The sequence below is a fragment of the Mucor velutinosus genome (genome assembly GCF_035048745.1).
Source record: "Mucor velutinosus strain NIH1002 chromosome Unknown tig00001540, whole genome shotgun sequence".
In the NCBI taxonomy this organism is placed as follows: Eukaryota; Fungi; Mucoromycota; class Mucoromycetes; order Mucorales; family Mucoraceae; genus Mucor; species Mucor velutinosus.
Genome location: NW_027041893.1, coordinates 1,529,746 through 1,547,816, shown reverse-complemented (window position 1 = coordinate 1,547,816; position 18,071 = coordinate 1,529,746). Strand labels below are relative to the sequence as shown.

Sequence of the window (18,071 nt, the reverse complement as noted above, 5' to 3'; positions counted from 1 at the left end):
GCTTCAATACTACTCTTTTATTTGTGTCTTTCATCGGGAATAACTAAACATGTATCATACACAACAGCCGTTTGTTCGACAAAGGACATCATCGACTTCTTCTACTTGCACTACGCTTTCATCCACCCCATCATCTTCAACTGTAACAGCCATGGCATCCATCAAATCATCGAGCAAGCGACATGGAGAGAATGTGCAAGTGACAGTGCGCTGTAGACCACCAAACCAGAACGAGCACGGCTCGTGCTGGGATGTACAGCAGTCGAAAATTGTTTCAACAGATCACAGACTAAAGAAACAGCATGAATTTCAATTTGGTACTATAACCATGTACACTTGATTAGCATGGGTATTTATGGTCAAACTTAGATCATGTATTATACGGCAGCGATAATGAGATTCTATATGCAAAGAGTATCAGCAATCTTATCAAGTAAGTTATTTGGTGTTTCAAAAAGAGCTTGCGTTGTATAAACAATAACAATGACCACCATAGCCAGGCAATGGAGGGATATAACGGTACATCTACTATAGTCGTTCAGTAAGGCTTTTTTTTTTTGCTAGAGACTAACATCTATCCTCTCTGCAGCCACTGTGTTTGCCTATGGTCAAACTGCAAGTGGAAAAACATTTGTAAGTAATTTGGCTTGTCATACGATGTTTTCCTTATTAAAATGGCCTGTGATTGTAGACCATGGTAAGATTATTGAGCCGACATTCAAAAGGAATCACACTCATGTATACAAACAAACCATCATTGCGACATTTTAGATGGGTAAGATCAACATGAAGCATTCTAGGGGTCACTGTATAACACCACATGTGTATTAGGTAGCGAGGCAGAACCAGGTGTGATACCCTGCTCGGTTGATAATGTGTTTGATTTCATCAAAAAGGCATGCCACTTGTACGACACACACGCACAGAACACCTTTTTCATTTAACGCATGAAATAGGCCATCACAAGAGAGTTCCTCCTAAGAGTTTCGTACCTGGAAATCTATAACGAGACTATCAAGGATTTACTCAACCCGTCCAATGACAACCTAAAGATCCATCAAGACAAGATTCGTGGTGTTTATGTTACGCCTCTCACAGAAGAAGTGGTAACCAGCCCTGAAGATGTATTGCGCATTATTGAACGAGGAGAAGGTTTGCTTTTCTTATAGGCATCTCGAATACATTTGATCTAACCGCATCATTTCAACAGCAAATCGGCACATTAGCTCAACAGATTACAATCTACACAGCAGTCGTAGTCATACATTGTTTCAAATGGTCATTGAGAGTAGAGAACGAAGTAGCACAAGCACATCGCTTGCATCGCATAGAAGAACACTGACATCAACGGGCTACGGACATTATGCTGCCAGATCCAAGGAGACAGTAAGGATATCGCAACTTGTAGGTAACCTATACAACTGCGCCAATTTTACATAAACTAACTACTTTATGCAAGAATCTCATTGATTTAGCTGGTTCAGAAAAAGCAGCGTCAGATCAAGACCGTCGTAAAGAAGGCTCCTATATCAACAAAAGTCTACTGACACTGGGCACAGTGATCTCCAAGCTCACCGATCCCAATACTGGCAAAAGCCCAAGCCATATACCCTACCGAGATTCCAAACTCACCCGCATCCTTCAGACTGCACTTTCAGGCCTTGCAAAGGTAGCTGTCATTTGCACCATCAGCCCCAGCAACATGGAAGAATCCCTCAACACACTCAAATTTGCTTCTCGTGTCAAACGTATCACAACACACGCCAAAAACGACGAGGTCATGGATGATAAAGCCCTGCTTCAGAAATACCGCAGCGAAATTGTGGAACTTAAGAGCAAATTACAATCAACTGCCGAATTGTTACAAAAGGAAAAGGAATCCGCTCTCATTGCCGAACGTAGAGACCACGACCAACAGATGAAACTCATGCGAAATACGCGTAACGCAATGAAGGAAAGAATTGATCACCTTACTCGATTGATCCTGACATCATCTTCCGTGGTGAACAATGATCCAGCTAGTGCAACAGCGAGTTTGCAACAACAGTTGCATGATGTGCAGAATGGATTGCCTTCACCTCCAGCTGATAGCGAATGCAAGAATAGCAATGCTAGTGGATTGGTTTCTACGGGTGGAAGCACAAGTCAACAACAAGAAATTCTCGAGCTACGAAAACTGCTTTCAAAAGTGACTAGAGAATCAAATGAAAAGGATCAACACATTCTGGCATTAGAGGAGCAGTTAGGACAACAGACAGCCATCAATGCACAGTTGGAGACAGAGCTGAGTGTCATGAAAGCTGAATTGGAGCTCACCAAGCAGCTGCAGGCCAACGAAGGAGGCGATGAAAAAAGTGCTTGCAGCCCAGTATGAGCCAGCGTAAACAGCAGCTGGTGTAGCGCTGAGCAAAGCAAATCACTTGATTGCAGTTGAATACAGTAAATAAATCATCGAAAACTTGCTTCAAAATACAACACAAGTAGGATAACTTGGCAAATGTTTGCTCTATACTTCTTTATCCCCGATTTTTGAAAACTAATCCTAGTATAAAGGCTACTAGCCGGTCAATCTCGCTACGCTCGATGAAGGCGTCGTCCTGCCGGCTCTCGCCAAAGATATTTCAAATCAGAGATAATAAAAATCTGGCATATCAAGTAGATTCTAAACAACCAGTTAATAGTAAAAAAAAGGGGGGAGGCTATATCAGAGTCAGTAAAGAGAGTTATCCATTCGCTGATGTTGCTCTTGAGATGGCAGCATAAAGCTGGCCATAAGTAAATACAGAACTTGGGTAAGATCTACAACGACTTTTTTGAGATATTGTCATTGCAAAAGACGCCTTTATAAGGAGAAACTCGCAAGAAAAGAAATTACTCGGGCTAGTCAATTGTAATTTTAACTCCATGATGCCATTTGATCAGCATCGTAGCCATTATCTCAATCATCATTGTCATCAACAGAAAGGAAATTGGGTCAGCCAGCAGCAATGCCGCCGCCACAATTGATTCAAACTCAGTTTATTTTTCTGTCCAAGATTGGACGGATTTCGTCTTTTTTTGACTTCTTTAATTTATTTTATAATATTCGACTATATGAAATGTGGTTTTCAGCCGATGCTTCCTAATACATTCTTGGAGCACTTTTCAAGGCGCTTCCAATGGTGCTAATTGTAATAGGTGTTTCGACTGAGATTGTTGAGCAATTTAATAAAATTTGAAATGAGGTTTTTAGCGAAAATAGCCATATTTTGCATATGAAAGCCTCATAAAACTGGTTTCAGAGGTTGCTTTGGACCGAAAGAAACATTTTGAATTAATATATGCCATAGTAAAAGTCTTCATTTTCAAGGTCAAAAATGCGATCGTTTGGCTTTTGATGAAAACCATGAGGGGTACCTCATGCTTTTTGGTCGATTTTCGGTCATGTTTTTTTGGTCCTTAAAAAATTGAGCAAAGGTGTCAGGAAGTAAGTGCTAGATGAGAGCAATTGTTTGGTGCTATTCTGACAATCTAAAATGGCCTTAAACGCGAGAAAACGCGGCTCAAATGCACTCAGGTTTTACTGTACTACGGATACAAAGGACTAAAAAGAGGAGATACCAATATGATACTTGCCCGTATATGAAGTGGCTACGTATATATATGGATGTAGAGCATCATTTAAGAATCAGATCCACAGATAATATAAAGGGTTTTTATGTGTAAGTGGAGGATCTAAATGAAAGTAGCAGTATTTTGATAAGATACACAAGGACAATCGGTAGCGCGAGCTGCCGCTGCGCAGGTTGGTTCTCATCGAAGCGAAGCAAAGGTAGAGAGCCATCCAAAGCATAAACACGCGTATACATATAAGCTATGTAAAGCAATAATTAACTATGTCTCAAGCATGTTCGTCGTGATAGGAAAAGACAAGTGTAAATGTATAGTATTCTGTCTTCTAAGAACCAATATAACTAATATTGCGTTCAAGTGCTTTAAGTATGGAGTTAGTAGGCGATTCATGGTCCGTATCAAGCTGAACCCTCATTCAAAGAGCAAAACATTCAATCGCATACAGTGTCTTTGGGAATTGATGGTAGGTAAATGGAAATGATTTATTATTACAATGCACAGCATGTATAGCTCTTTTATCAAAGAAGAGGTTGAGCTTCACTTCTAGTGAAGGTAATCGTGTAACAAGGGAAATCAAAAGGTATGGTGAATGTTTTTGATATGACTAACGAAACCAGTCGTCATTAGGAGATATAACCAGTATGATGATCCAGAGTTTAGAGAGACCAAGTGATGGGGATACGGCCTTCATCGAGTTGACCGAGCTTCTTGAAAGCAGCTTCACTCATATCGACATCACCTTCTGAGCAACCAGGGCAAGAATCAACTACCTTGAGAGTAACAGAGCCGGAAGCAGACTTTACAGTGATAGACTTGCCACACAGATCACTGTTGGATCCACCCATCAAGGAACTAGACAAAGCAGCAACCATTTCATCATCAGAGCTAGTTTCACCACAAGAGCCTAAACCAACAGCGTAGTAAGTGGCATCACCAGATTGAGAACTACGAGCTTGAAGATTGGAGGCAACAGGAGCAGCTTGAGCGGTCAAGAGACAGGCAGAAGCGGACAAGATGGAGAGAACAGCAGAGAAAGAGATTTGCATTGTGAATATGTTTAAAGAAATAGATAGGATGAGAGTGTCTATGATGAAAACGGCCTGCGTTTGTTTGGTTATATGGTTATATGTCAGAATATTGGGAATTGTGGACAAAATGTCAGGTATTTATACTAAATTCAGGACCATTTTTGTGGTGGGGGGAAGAGAAATCTGGAACTTGGCGGTCGGCTACCTGTAATTGAGTGTTTAGCGTGTAAGACCGCACTTGAATCCAGCGATAATGGTCGTATATGGTAAGTCTGTTTGAGAGCTAAATGATGGTACAGGGGTCAAAGCGTCTTCCCCTCCCGAACGACATTGTGTATCGGAATTACTGTCCATGTAGATCTTTATGTCATTGCATAAGCTCATGTTAATGTTTATAAGGTATATAGCATTCAAGAGTGCAATTATTAATAGGCGTTCTGCCTGAAAACATGTATGAATACATCATAGTATTGCTAATCGTAAGTTCCTTCTTTTCTGATACATTTGTTTCCAAATAAAATTGTAAAACTAACAAGTCTTGTACAGCACTACCTAAATGGAGTTATTTCGTTTGGTTGAAATTGATTTCTATGGAAAAAGGGAAGGTATGAAAGGTAAAAAAAAGGAGGGTATACGACTGTAAGTGACCTCAACAGGCCTGGGACCTTCTATACATATCAAATTCAACAAAAATGTTTCAGGGCACGAGCTGCCATCTTTCCATTTGTCGACTGTTTTTTAAAGTGCACCAAAGCACTCTCATATCCAACAAATGTCTTTGGATAAAGAATGAAAATAGGCAACACTCTGATATTAGAATTTTAACATCAATACGCGATCTTGGCTTTTCTTTGGTTACTTGAGTCTTGAATCAATCATCTATTCGAATGGCAGCTTTTTGTTCAATCTTTAAAATCCTTTAAAGTCGGACTAAAGATACATCTCCATATCATAATTCTGGATTGCAGCCTGGCTGTCATAGTAGCGGCAAGACCATAGAAGACAAGAGCTACGGTTTCTTGATGGCTTCATTCTATTCAAATCAAATTCCAATTGTGGTGGTTTTGCCGAAGTGATGCAAGTATGTCATACCTTCTATGACAGCTGCTCATGTCGTGTAGGTTACGATCACGATTGCCGTAGTATTGTGAACACAAATAGTAAAGTTATAGCTAATTGTGGCACAACATATTGTACAGGGACGTATATTTTGGTACGATAGATCCTACATCACGTATAAAATTCTGCTATTTATGCCTCAATCGCTAGCGAGATCCATCCATTTCAGTGCACGCACAACATTTTCGATACAATGTCTTTCTCGGTACCGCTTTCTATACATTCAACATCTTATAATGCACTTGTTTAAGAATAAAGAGCACAGTGTTTGTATGGCATATATCATATGATGATCACTCTGTCTTCCTGTCACTGCTTGTTTTGGGTGGATATATCGGGCGAGCATCTCCAGGTATCTAATTCGGTTTTGTTTATAATACTACAGAGCCACCCGAGTATACGCCACTTTAGATGGCTAAGCTCTACCAGGTGGTACAGACGTTAGGTCATTTTGTTTGTGTGAAATCAAGACAGTTCACTGACGATATGAATAGAGTATTGTAACCGTAGATAGCGCATATCAATATTGTGGAGGAGGGGGGAAGTGTGGGGTCATTTAGCAAACGGTCTGACTTGATCTAACGCTACTCAGTTCAAACTATCTACATGAAATGAGGTTTCCATGTTATCTAAGGTTTGGCAAAATGTATATACACGTAACATTGCCGGTGGCTAGTTGTGCCATGTTTGGAACAATTTGATCATATATCCCATTTAAGAAAACCGAACACCATTTACTTAAAGAGTAAATGTTCTTGTTACCACAAAATGGCACTTTTTGTTGATTTCCTTAATTTTACATGGCAAAGCCAAAATGTATAGCATAATTTTTTGGTAAAAATAGAGAGAGAGGTATATAAACAACGAGTATTTTGACAGTTGTCGTTTTTTTTTTATCTATAGAAATACATTGAAAAATACATTAAAAATGGCTGTACAATGGGTCTATGCTAATGGTTCCACTTGGGTTACTCTTGATCTATCTGCGCAATACCAAATCGAAAGTTTATGGAGTAGAGATGCCTCTAGCTGGATTAACAGCGACTCCTTCCGTGGCCCCGTCTATGTTGATACTAGCGAAATGGTGCTTATGTTTGGTGGTCTTTCGTATGCAATCTGCCGACGTTGAGGTTTAAGCCTGTATACAAGTGCAATTTGTATCGCGCACGTAGTGCAATCACCTCCTAAACATCACACAGTTTGTTTGATATGTTAATGTTATATACACCAAATACCCAGATATAAATGCACAATTTGTCGTAAACACTCAAATCTAATGTACCAATAAATCAAAAAAAAGTATAGAAAACTGACATGATTGGTATTTTAGTACGAGATGTTTATGCATTTAGCAATTGAGCCTTGGATTATTATTAAAAAACAAGCATACTGCAAGCAAACACAACGATCAAGTATCATAAATCATAAAATTTTGAGAAATTTCCACATCAAGTGGGTTTCAGAGACTTTTATTACAGAAAGAAAATGACATGAGTTACAGAAATAGAGTGAGTGATGATACATTCAAAAGCAAAAAATGCTCAAAGCGAATCCAGTCGCAAAAGAGGCACAACATTTAGAGAGACCAAGTGATGGGAATGACACCTTCATCCAAGGCACCAAGCTTCTTGAAGGCAGAAGGACTAAGATCAACATCTCCTTCACCACAGCCGGGACATGAGTCAACAACTTTGACAGTAACTGATTTGCCACCTTTAGACTTGAGGGTGATGGATTTACCACAATAGGATCCATCAGCACCAGTACCCATAAGCTTCTCTGATAGTGCAGCAACCATCTCGCTGTCAGAATTAGTATTGCCACAAGAGCCCATTCCAACAGAATAGTATGTAGCATCACCCGACATGGAACTACGAGCTTGAAGTTTGGAGGCAGCAGGTGCAGCTTCAGCTGTCATGACGAAAGCAGCAATCAAAGCAGTAAGAGCAGTAGAGAAAGAGGTCTTCATTTTGAGGTATTTGTTTTGTAAATGTTCTATAGATGTGTATAAATGTGTATATAATAGAGAACGACCAGCGTTTTGTTGACTCTTATAAAAGAAGAGAATGTGTTGATTGAATGAAGAAAGTGAGGGAGAAAAAAGGGAATCAAACGGTTTGTATTTATACTTTTCTCAATAATTGACGCGGGACCCATTTCATATATGATTTACGCTAAACAGTTCCCTTGAAGACCTGATAAACAAATATAAGGGGCGAGATGTGTTCTGGAATTCAATCATGATAGTTGCAACAGCTCCAATCTGGCCAATGTCGAGCAATTGGGATGTCTGTCAAAATGCGGCGGACAAACAACGAGCATCCGGGTTCGAGAACAATTCAAATTGATTTGTTTTTGCTGTAGATCTATCGCATGTGGTGCTACTACTTCTATGTACTGCCTTCCATATTTGTCTAATTAAAGACTGAATATGGCTCGAAAAAAGACATCTTTTTATGTGTGTAAATTAATTAATTCATATAAAAAAAGCAGCATACCATCGATGGTGGCGTTGCTATTCGTAGTCGAGTTGTCAATTAACAGGTTTGCCAAGTAAATCTGACTCATATCATAAGAGACACATCTGAGTCTGTAACATGTCAAAAAATATCATACATGAACAGTCTAGGTCTTGCCAAATCCTTCATAGTTCTTCATCTTATTGGTGATTGAAAATTTCTTCTCTTCATTTGTTTGTTGTTGACAACGAACAGGGCAATTTTGTTTCGGATTAATCAATCGTCAACTCTTACTGAGTATCCATAATCCAATATACAAAATGGATGCAGAAAAAGACTCGTCAGAAAAGTATCATACTGTTCCAGAGCATTATAGCTGAGACGACATCCATGTTATGATGAAAGGAGGAGGATCTAAAATAGGCTTATGTTACCGTTAATTGCTTGACTACGGTTTGATGTGCTGCAAGGTGCTCGCTATGTCTATTATAGCACCATCAGTTGTAGCATTTATATATAATTCCCTCTTGCGATCAAATAATAGGTGTTGCTTGACGTTCATTCCGTTTTCTATATAGAAGAAACCGTTGTCGCATCAAAAGTGATCTGCGGTAACCATGGCTACAATGTTGGACTCATTCTCCGCTGTGCCTACCATTGAAACCTATCATAACAACCGTTTATGATGACAGCTGTAGCATAGCAACAGAATGGCGGCAGCCTTGTACCTTGACAAGTAGATACATGCCACATTTTCATCAGTTGAACTGATTCAAATATTCAAATTAGGGGGTCAAGGAGGATAATGCAGTCCATCTGGGTACACTTCATGATGATTGCTTTGACCCAAATGAGGTAATGCTTGGAAAAAAAAAAAGTATTTTTTTTCTCATTTCACTCTTAAAACTTGAGTATCACTTTGAAATATCAAAAATAACAAGATGAATACAACGAAAAGCGCCAATACTAAGGTTTGAAAAACAATCTAGTATTATTTTACATGATGATTGATTAAACAAATGATAGAGACTGTACATTGGTAATCTAGATGAGAGCATCAATGAGTAAGTTGAATCGTTTTGCGTTGTTTATGAAAGCAACTTACATATTAGGTATGCTATTATACAACTTTTCAAACCATTTGGTAAAATTACATTTATTGAAGTTATGGTGCATTGGACTGGTGAGAAGAAAGGACGGTCAAGAGGCTTTTGTTTCTTGGAATATGAAACGAAAGAGGTATTTATTGCTATAAATCCTTATCTGAGTGCCTATTCATTGATAAAGTCTCTCTACAAATGAAGCAAGCATTGGAAGCCATCAGCAACTTGCACGGAAAAACGATTAAAGGTAAATCTTTGGTGGTATCATTTGCTCATATGGTAAATATTCACACATTTGTGTTGAATTATGCGTGCTAAAAACTAAATATAGACACCTGAGCAAGATGAAGCGAAAAAACGAGGTCAAGCATCACATCACAAACCTACTACGCTATCACTATTGAAAGGCCAAAGGCTGAAAAACGCAAGGTAAGATATCTTTGCTTGATATCGGTTCTAAATGTCGTAAATTAACCATTACATGTCAAGCACGGATGCAAAGATTCGAGCCATTGAAAAAAAATTGGACTTACTGAAACGATCTACGCTATCGCCATCGGCCTCGCCACCACCAGCATCACAAACAACAACAAAGGCGCCCAGCAATGCGTCTTCAAAGAGTACGTCTAAAATTCAAAATCGGTATCATCCTTATTAAAACGTGGAGATGCATCGTCTATTTTTTTTCCAACGCACTCTAGTCTTGAATAAATTACCTTCTTGTACTCCTCAAACATCGATTCACATGAATAGCCTGTGTAGCCCCAATATTCCGGATGTTTCGTTTTATTTAGAATGAGTTGCAGGATGGGGTACCTTTCGCTAAATAAGCTATTGCTGCCAATGATGGAGCCCTTAAAAGAAATACGAGAAAACTTGATATACAATGTAGCTGCATTCAATATTGTCTTGATGTATTACCATGAGCTACTACCCAGACGTGTTTGTAGGCTTTCAATTCTTTTAGATGACATACTGTTGGCCCTGGATTATACAATTTCCAGACCTCTGTAGACCACAGAGAGCCGGGTGTTTGGCAGTAGCTAGAACTACATTTACAAGCTTCCAATGGCGGTGCCCATCATTTTACAGAAAATATATGCCTTCGTTTTTGGCCTTATCAATGATCAAAGTTCATCGCACACAGAATGCACGCACAGAGTAGATTCATGCATTTGAAATTTTTTATATCTGTGCTTCTCTACGTAAATTAAGCTTCATCCCTTCTCACCTATAATGTTAGAAGGACTCCAGTTTAAGCAACATTCGAATTTTAGCTATTGACATGCATTGTACTTGTGCCGAAACAAGACCAAAGAATAGCAAATGCATACGAAACTGTATATAGTATGTTACCTTATCGCGCATTTCAAACATTTATCAAGTTTTCAGCCACCTCATCCTGGCAACATTTTAATATTTCTAAATTTAATGAAAATTCCAATTTCAACCTTTCATCTCATAGATTACTGCCATTCTATTTTTGACCCTCAGGAGTGTCGAACATTTATAGAGCTCGACAGTAGAGCAGAGCTCAATCTGGTGATCCATAACCTTCATTGATGGTGCGGCAACAAAGGCAGATGCTACTACGGCGTCGTCATTTCGGATCAAAATGGCAAAAATAGTCTTTGAAAAAGGAGTAAAAAAAAAAAAAAAAAAAAAAAGATCTCTTACAATAGAAAGTTGGTCAATGAGAAATCAAAATCCATTATGAATATGAATAGTACATGTGGAGCTTGTAGAATCAAAGAATCTGTAATACTACGTATAGCATGGTCGTTATCTAGTTAGACCCGCGATTACATTTAATTGCAGATAACAATGCACAGACCATGACGATACAGATTTTGCTGATATCTCTCATTAGATGAAAGGGAGAGAAAGACAAAGAAAAGCTGTCAAAGTAGCAACCTTCACTTATCATATTTGAAGAGCTGAAGAAAGGGTAACTCTGGCCACACTCGCCCAAAGTTCATTTGATTCATCAGATGTCCCTTTTTTTTTCTTGTGTTCCACGTTGGATTGGCCAAATAGACTGGAGCACCCGCTTTTTTTTGGGAGGTTTACACAAACATGCTTTCCAGGAATTTGTATAAATACATGACCCTTTTCAGCTCTTTTTTCATTCTCTATCATCTTTTTTTTTTCCTGGCCATCTTTTTCAAATAATGACAGATACTGCATCGCCCTTTAAGCTAAAGAACCCAACAGAATACCACTTGCTAGCCACACAGCAACAGGCACAGCAATCCAGTAACAATGGCTTATTCAATGTCATGGACGATCAGCATCTCGATTTCTCTGATTGCTATACCCAGCAGTTCTTATCGCCATCCTCCAACTCGCCCGCTTTACAAGATTTCGATGATGTGGATTCCCTGTCCGCTGGATTACCATCATCTACCATGGGTAATTTGATGATTGTCCCTGATCAACATCATAGTCAACAACAACAACATCAGCAACAACAAATACTTTTTTTCCCATCACAATTCAACCAGCCTGATAACACAGAAGAAGAATCTCCATCCGACTATTCGTCTTCCTTGGACATATTCTCCAATAATTCGCAGCCATCTTCGTATCTCTACAACCATCAAAGACACAACAGCATCAGCAATGACATGTTTGTGGGTTCGCCTATCATCTATAACACAAACAGACTCTCTTCCTCGTTCGAGCAACAGCATCAACCATTCTCAGCTCCTGCTCATATGGGATTCGAATTCATGGGTCACATGGGCGGATTAGCAGCTTTTCACCACCAACCTGTAGATGGTCATAGTTTAGCTGCGACAGGCTCACGCAGCTTGGAGGAATACGAATCTATTCAAATCAAGTAAGATAGAGATTTATGCAATCTGTAGTAACAGGGTTACTGAACTATATCTAATAGTCAGCAGCTCATATCTGAAAAGAAACGACGCAGAAGAGAATCACATAATGCTGGTATGCGTGTGTCATTTCAGACAACACATCTTTATCAAACTAACATGCATTTGAACATTTTAGTCGAACGTCGTAGAAGAGAAAATATCAATGAGCGAATTCAAGAATTAGGAACCATGTTACCTGAAACCATGCTCGAGGAGCTTGCTAGCGTGAATATGAATGGTAACAATAACAATAAGCCTAATAAAGGTGCCATCTTGCGAAAATCAGTCGATCACATTCGAATTTTACAACAAGAAGTAACCAATCATCGACAACGTATATATGAATTGGAAACACAACTAGCAAGCCTTTCTGCGAAATAATTATATATCAACTATTTATCTATTCCATATGCATATCCCCTATATTCATCTCTTTTTCCTTTCCATCTGTTATGTACATTTTCTCGCTTATTTTGACAATACTTTTCCCTATTTATTTATATGACTATTATTACTACTGCCCCTTCTTCTCAAGAAAGAAATAACTATCCAAATATCCTGCTCTTGTATGTAATGTATGTATGCAAATGCGTGTCATCCTCAATATGGTAAAATTACTCTATGCTGCCATTGCTATTGCATGATGTGGTATAGGAGGACACGGACATGTAATCCTATTCTACAACTCGATTCTTACTCTGGGCTCATGATGTGCCAGTGCATTTACAGTGTATGTCTATTCCATGCTGTATGATGTCAACGGTCTTGTGTTCGCATTATTGTACAAGCAACTCCAAATGTTGCTTCCATGCATGTACCACAAAAATTTGATCACTAATTTGAATTACTGTCTGTGGCATTTGAGAAAAAAACCTGCGTTTCACCTGTTTCTAAACTAACCATCGCATTGCTGATTCTCCGTTTCTCAAAGGAAACTAGCAAACAATCTATATCTTGGGCCTTTGCGTCGACTGCATCGAGACTCTTGATCCGCCTATAAGCTGAGGTAGCAGCAAGAGGAAGATGATATATTGTACCAAGAACCAAGTGATACTATGCCATGCTGCGCTATTCTAAATCACAAAAATGGGATTCTTCCATTTAATCTGCACGGATCAACACAATCATACAATAGATATCAAAAGAAAGCATCACATTGCCATGTCTGCTGCTCTGTCACTTATTTTATTACGCTACAATGACATGCTGAATACGTTATGCTGTTACCACAACATACCACTTACATTTAAGGCAAATATTTCGATCAAATGAGTTTCTCAAGTGCACAAATGCCCGTGTTTGTGAAACACAATATGAATTTATCTTGAATCCAACATAAAAGACCATGTGGACCCGACTAATCAACGCAAAACCAAGGTGATTTGTTTAAAAACAATGCTTATTTACTATTAAAGACTATAGAATTTATTTAAATGCATAGTTATTCGAGATATGTAAGAGAATGGATGGCTTTTTTTTTGTAATGAAAAAAAAAAGCGATAAAAAACCAATACACGATGGATACTGTATAATATATGAGAGATACCTTTTTGCTTTCTTAACGGAATAAGTTGGTCAAATCGGCAGGGTGGAGAATAGGTTCTTGCATATACGACTCTATATCAGGGGGACACTCCATTTTTGCTTTACCAAGCACCACTTTCTTTTGTTTGACGGTAAATCCATCACAGGTAATGGCAGCGCGAACCATTCGAGGCAACAGTTCATCGTCGAATGAGTGGTATGGGCGGTCCATATGATTATAAAGTGCTTCTGTAATACAATGTGAGAGTGAGCTCATTATCATGTGGTTGTAAATCACTGTCAATTACCTGTTGCTAGCTTATAACATTCATAAATGATATCTCGTTGAGCTGTTGTAACGGCGCGAGGTTGTTTCCAGGGAATGTTCATGATGATGGTGATCAAGAACTCGAATGGTCTTTCAGCACATTTACGGTTGTAAAAAGTCTATAATAAATGGATATGATATTCAGCATATTTGCAGTCTAAATGTCATTATACTCACCTTGAAGAATTTACAAATGTCCAATAAGCGTTGTAAATCTCGTTGGCCAATGTAAAATTGTGATTTCTGAGTAGCTGAAGAGTCTCGAGAATCAGTGTGAGGACATGCCATGCCATCTGTGAATTCACCCTTCCATTGCGAGAAGAGATCGTTGCAGAGCTCATCGTACGAACTGCGAGTAACAGTGATATGGCGGCCCTGAGCTTGGGGAATTTTGATGTTACCAATAATAAAGTCGATTTGAATAGGCGAGGAAGTATTCATCTCTAATTCCACATAGGCAGTATTTAGGGTCTTCCCAGTTTTGATATCCATGAAAACCTAGACACAAGAGGGTTTGTTCACAGCGTAATTTTCAGTCATCATACATAGCCTACATGAACGCATTGAGGGAGCTTGGTAGCATCTGGGAGTTTGAGGGTGTTGTAGCGAGACAGTGTGTCGTAAATATCAGATGAACTCACATTCCATGATATCTGTTTTGTAGATGAGTTAGTAGGAAAAAGAGAACTACATGCACCAGAGCACACACTACATTTTTGATCTTGAGTACTATGTAAGGTCGAATAACTGACATATTCTGGTCATTACTGACGCCAGACGAGATAAAAGCCAACGAGTCAGTGATGTATCTTGATTTACGAATAGGAGAATCTACAGGAGCGGTTTGTGATTGACTTGCTGGTATAGCAGAAGCTTCTGCCATATCAATATCCATTTCTTCCTTCACAAGTGGGATATTTGAACCAGTACGCTCTGTTTGCATCGTAGAGATTCTTGATTCAGTTGCTTTGGCAGGGATAATAGTAGTACTGGATGTATGGCGAGTCACTTGCTGAGAGTCTTTGGCTGCTATCTGAGACCAGGTTCGAGGAGGAGCAGGCGTGGGCTTGCATGTATCAACGGCCTTCATACCCAGTTCATTGTGCTTGTGCAACATGAGGCTACTGTCAAAGAGGTTCTGCTGGTTTGAGTCACGAAGCTGCAATACATTGATATTAGTAGGCCATGGCGAAAAAGACTGAGATTGTTGGACGGATTCAGGTGCACGTTGATTGAAAGCACTGAAACCAATATGAGAGACAGCACTGAGAGGACGCAAGACGATGCTACTTGAAGATCTCAAATCATCAGGTGTGAAACGCTTAGCAGGGGATGGACTGGCCAGTTGCAAAGTGCTGACAGAGCTAGGCACATGCGTTGATTGCAAGAAAGGAGGCATTGGTAAACCCGGAGGGCCTCTTGGGTTCAGATGAGCTCCAACTGTGGCACACATCTTTAGCAACTAATTTAAAACTATATCCTAGTGAACAACTTACCACCTGGTTGTACTAGTAATTCTTGATTCAATTGATTGTCATTGAACACCGTAAAACTAGAACTTGGACTATTGAGGCGATGTCTTTGAACATCATTGCACCATGAAGAGACTCTGTCATCTCGCTGGCAAGCGCCCCTAGCTGTGGCCTGTGTTAGACGCTTTTGTGTACGGGTGATTGCATGCACTACTTACTGTTGAGTCGCTCGATACCAACAGAACTCTTCTCATTGATATTGTAACTTCTCTTGCTAGGAATGTCTGGATCAGGGTCTTTTTGAGAGGATCGCCAAGAAGAAGCCCTATCAGCTCTTGAGTCCAGCTGGTAATACTGGTATTGTTGTTGCTGCTGCTGCTGCTGCTGCTGCTGATGGTGGCTTCTTGAACGGCGGTTGTTGGTATAGAAATCTATTGCAAAAGACTGTTAGATAATGATAGCACAAAACATGGCATGAGCATGATGTAGGCACCTTGGTTCTCCATAAGGCAAGGATGTCTGGCTTGGTGTATGTATAAAGAAAAAAAAAAGGCAGGGATAAAAATGAAAGAGAGAGAGAGAGAGAGAGAGAGAAAAAGAAATGCCAAGTGACAACATTAAATATCAAGTTTGCATGTTTGCTCAAGTCATGGCAATTAGCTACTGTAAACACAGCAACTCATCTTGATCTACACTCATGTGACGTTTTCGAACTCTGTTTCCAGCCATCATTCATCTCTATCTTGACTGATAAAGACGCTTGCAAAAGTACTTGAACGAGATGGCGTTCATGTGTATTATTCTACCGTGATTTTGTTATATCAAACTTATAGTAAGTTGAATCAGGAGCAGTTGCTGGTGCTGTTTGCATGAATGGGAATTGAGCAATCAAATATCTTTTGTCAATTAGATGCGTAAACAACGCGAGATGAAACTTACGCCCATACCGCGTTTTGACATCAATTTATGACAAAGTTAGTGTCAAAGGTATCCAGGCAGCGCATTGCATCTTTGAACACATGTGCATAATAAGTTGTTAACTCGTAAGGTAGTGTTAAGCCCATCCACCAAGAACATAACGCATTTAATTCAACATTTGGTAACGTCGACCTATAAGAGGGTGTTAATATGACAAGGCGAAGATGCAAAACCATAGTATTCAAGCAGCAAACGCGGGTTTTCATTTCCATTGTTAACACTCTTACCAACAACATAACGTATCGAAATTTGCATGAATTAGCTTTACCAAAACCAAATATGCCTCCTATTCGAATTAAACATTGCACAGGCTGCTGAACTGCCCTTCCAGAAGATTTCAGCAGCCAAAAATGTGATTTATACCGTGTAAATAAACTCCAAAAGCAAAATATAACCAAATTTGACAACTTTCAAGCCTTCATATCTTGACATGTAGATCTTCCTGAGCCACCAGATTGACGCCAAACAATTGTCCAATCTTGAAAAGAAAAAATAAGCTGCTGTTTCGCTGCTGGCTGACCCAAATGCCTTTCTGATGATGACAATGATAATTGCGATGCTGATTAAATGAAGACAATGGAGTTGGGAGGACAATTAATTAACCCCAATACTTTTTTTTTGGGATATTTGCCTCATAAAGATGTCTTGCAATGGCAATATCTTAAAAAAAAAGTCGCTATAGATCTTACACAAGTCCTGTATTTGCGCATGATCAGTTTTATGTCGCCATATTAAGAGCATCAGCGGCAGCTAATGGTATGACAATTCTACTACTACCAGAAAATGGAGATTGTGGTGTAAAAATGCTACATAAAACTTGAATTTTCTTCCACATCGTCTCAATAATAGACTTCGTTTGATAACAATGTAAGCAAAAAGGGTGCTAAGAGAGATACTTCCTCCCCTCCTCCACCTCCTTCTGGCTCTAATATAACCTTTCTTTTACTAATAATGGATTGTTTAAAATCTACTTGATATACCAAAATTTTATCATATCTGATGTAAAATGTTTTCAGTGAGGGCCCGCAGGGCGGCGCCAACATCGAGCGTAGCAAGATAGATCGGCTAGTCACTGTATACCTATCAGTCCAACACCCTTGATCTGGATAATGGTTACGGCTCGATATGAGCCTTTATCATAATCATGCAGAAATGTTTACATCTGACAAATGGGACATTCAGGGGTAAACCCCAGTTCGCAGACAGAATGGATAGATCTGGTAAAAGGTACAGAAAAACCAGACATCTGGGAAGATGATGGGGAATATGCTAACCCATAATGTGATATGAAATACGATGACTAAATACAAAAAGCACTGAGTAGTGTGCAAGGTTCTCTTATCAGCATTTGAGTGATGGGAAAAAAGGGGTAAGGCAAGCCACCCAATGAATTGTGATGACAGTGAGATATCTGCTTCCCAGCCATCTTCATATGAATTGTATACAAACCCAATTGAACAACCGGAATTTACCCCGCAATTTTGAAGGTCGTGCCTCTGAAACCCAAATAGAGACCTCTTAAATAACTTGCTTTTTCCATTTTCACCCTTTTTCTTTCATCTTTCTCTA

At 39.3% G+C, this 18,071-nt stretch overlaps 6 protein-coding genes across 6 annotated transcripts; 3 read left to right on the top strand and 3 right to left on the bottom strand.

The window, feature by feature from the left end:
* Positions 1 to 49: 49 nt before the first annotated feature.
* RPS13_1 (ribosomal 40S subunit protein S13) lies at positions 50 to 2,374 on the top strand (the record flags this gene model as incomplete). The annotated part of the gene is made up of 8 exons (XM_064823904.1): positions 50 to 317; positions 370 to 433; positions 497 to 519; positions 590 to 697; positions 832 to 896; positions 957 to 1,152; positions 1,211 to 1,404; positions 1,460 to 2,374. 8 exons carry the CDS (start codon positions 50 to 52, stop codon positions 2,372 to 2,374), a joined length of 1,833 nt encoding a protein of 610 aa, XP_064688729.1.
* Positions 2,375 to 4,268: 1,894 nt separating this feature from the next.
* ACS2_3 (acetyl-coenzyme A synthetase 2) lies at positions 4,269 to 4,658 on the bottom strand (the record flags this gene model as incomplete). The annotated part of the gene is made up of 1 exon (XM_064823903.1): positions 4,269 to 4,658. One exon carries the CDS (start codon positions 4,656 to 4,658, stop codon positions 4,269 to 4,271), a length of 390 nt encoding a protein of 129 aa, XP_064688728.1.
* Positions 4,659 to 7,335: 2,677 nt separating this feature from the next.
* Positions 7,336 to 7,728, bottom strand: TUP1_1 (general transcription repressor; the record flags this gene model as incomplete). The annotated part of the gene is made up of 1 exon (XM_064823902.1): positions 7,336 to 7,728. The coding sequence occupies one exon, from the start codon at positions 7,726 to 7,728 to the stop codon at positions 7,336 to 7,338; it is 393 nt and encodes a 130-aa protein (XP_064688727.1).
* Positions 7,729 to 9,159: 1,431 nt separating this feature from the next.
* TAH18 (NAPDH-dependent diflavin reductase) lies at positions 9,160 to 9,979 on the top strand (the record flags this gene model as incomplete). The annotated part of the gene is made up of 6 exons (XM_064823901.1): positions 9,160 to 9,189; positions 9,245 to 9,282; positions 9,331 to 9,457; positions 9,523 to 9,600; positions 9,653 to 9,750; positions 9,811 to 9,979. 6 exons carry the CDS (start codon positions 9,160 to 9,162, stop codon positions 9,977 to 9,979), a joined length of 540 nt encoding a protein of 179 aa, XP_064688726.1.
* A 1,513-nt stretch (positions 9,980 to 11,492) lies between these two features.
* On the top strand, positions 11,493 to 12,581 carry ATC70_004598 (uncharacterized protein; the record flags this gene model as incomplete). The annotated part of the gene is made up of 3 exons (XM_064823900.1): positions 11,493 to 12,163; positions 12,221 to 12,273; positions 12,337 to 12,581. 3 exons carry the CDS (start codon positions 11,493 to 11,495, stop codon positions 12,579 to 12,581), a joined length of 969 nt encoding a protein of 322 aa, XP_064688725.1.
* Positions 12,582 to 13,758: 1,177 nt separating this feature from the next.
* Positions 13,759 to 16,030, bottom strand: ATC70_004597 (uncharacterized protein; the record flags this gene model as incomplete). Its single annotated transcript, XM_064823899.1, has 8 exons — positions 13,759 to 13,973; positions 14,033 to 14,171; positions 14,230 to 14,550; positions 14,607 to 14,705; positions 14,765 to 15,492; positions 15,549 to 15,689; positions 15,743 to 15,955; positions 16,018 to 16,030. 8 exons carry the CDS (start codon positions 16,028 to 16,030, stop codon positions 13,759 to 13,761), a joined length of 1,869 nt encoding a protein of 622 aa, XP_064688724.1.
* Positions 16,031 to 18,071: the final 2,041 nt, after the last annotated feature.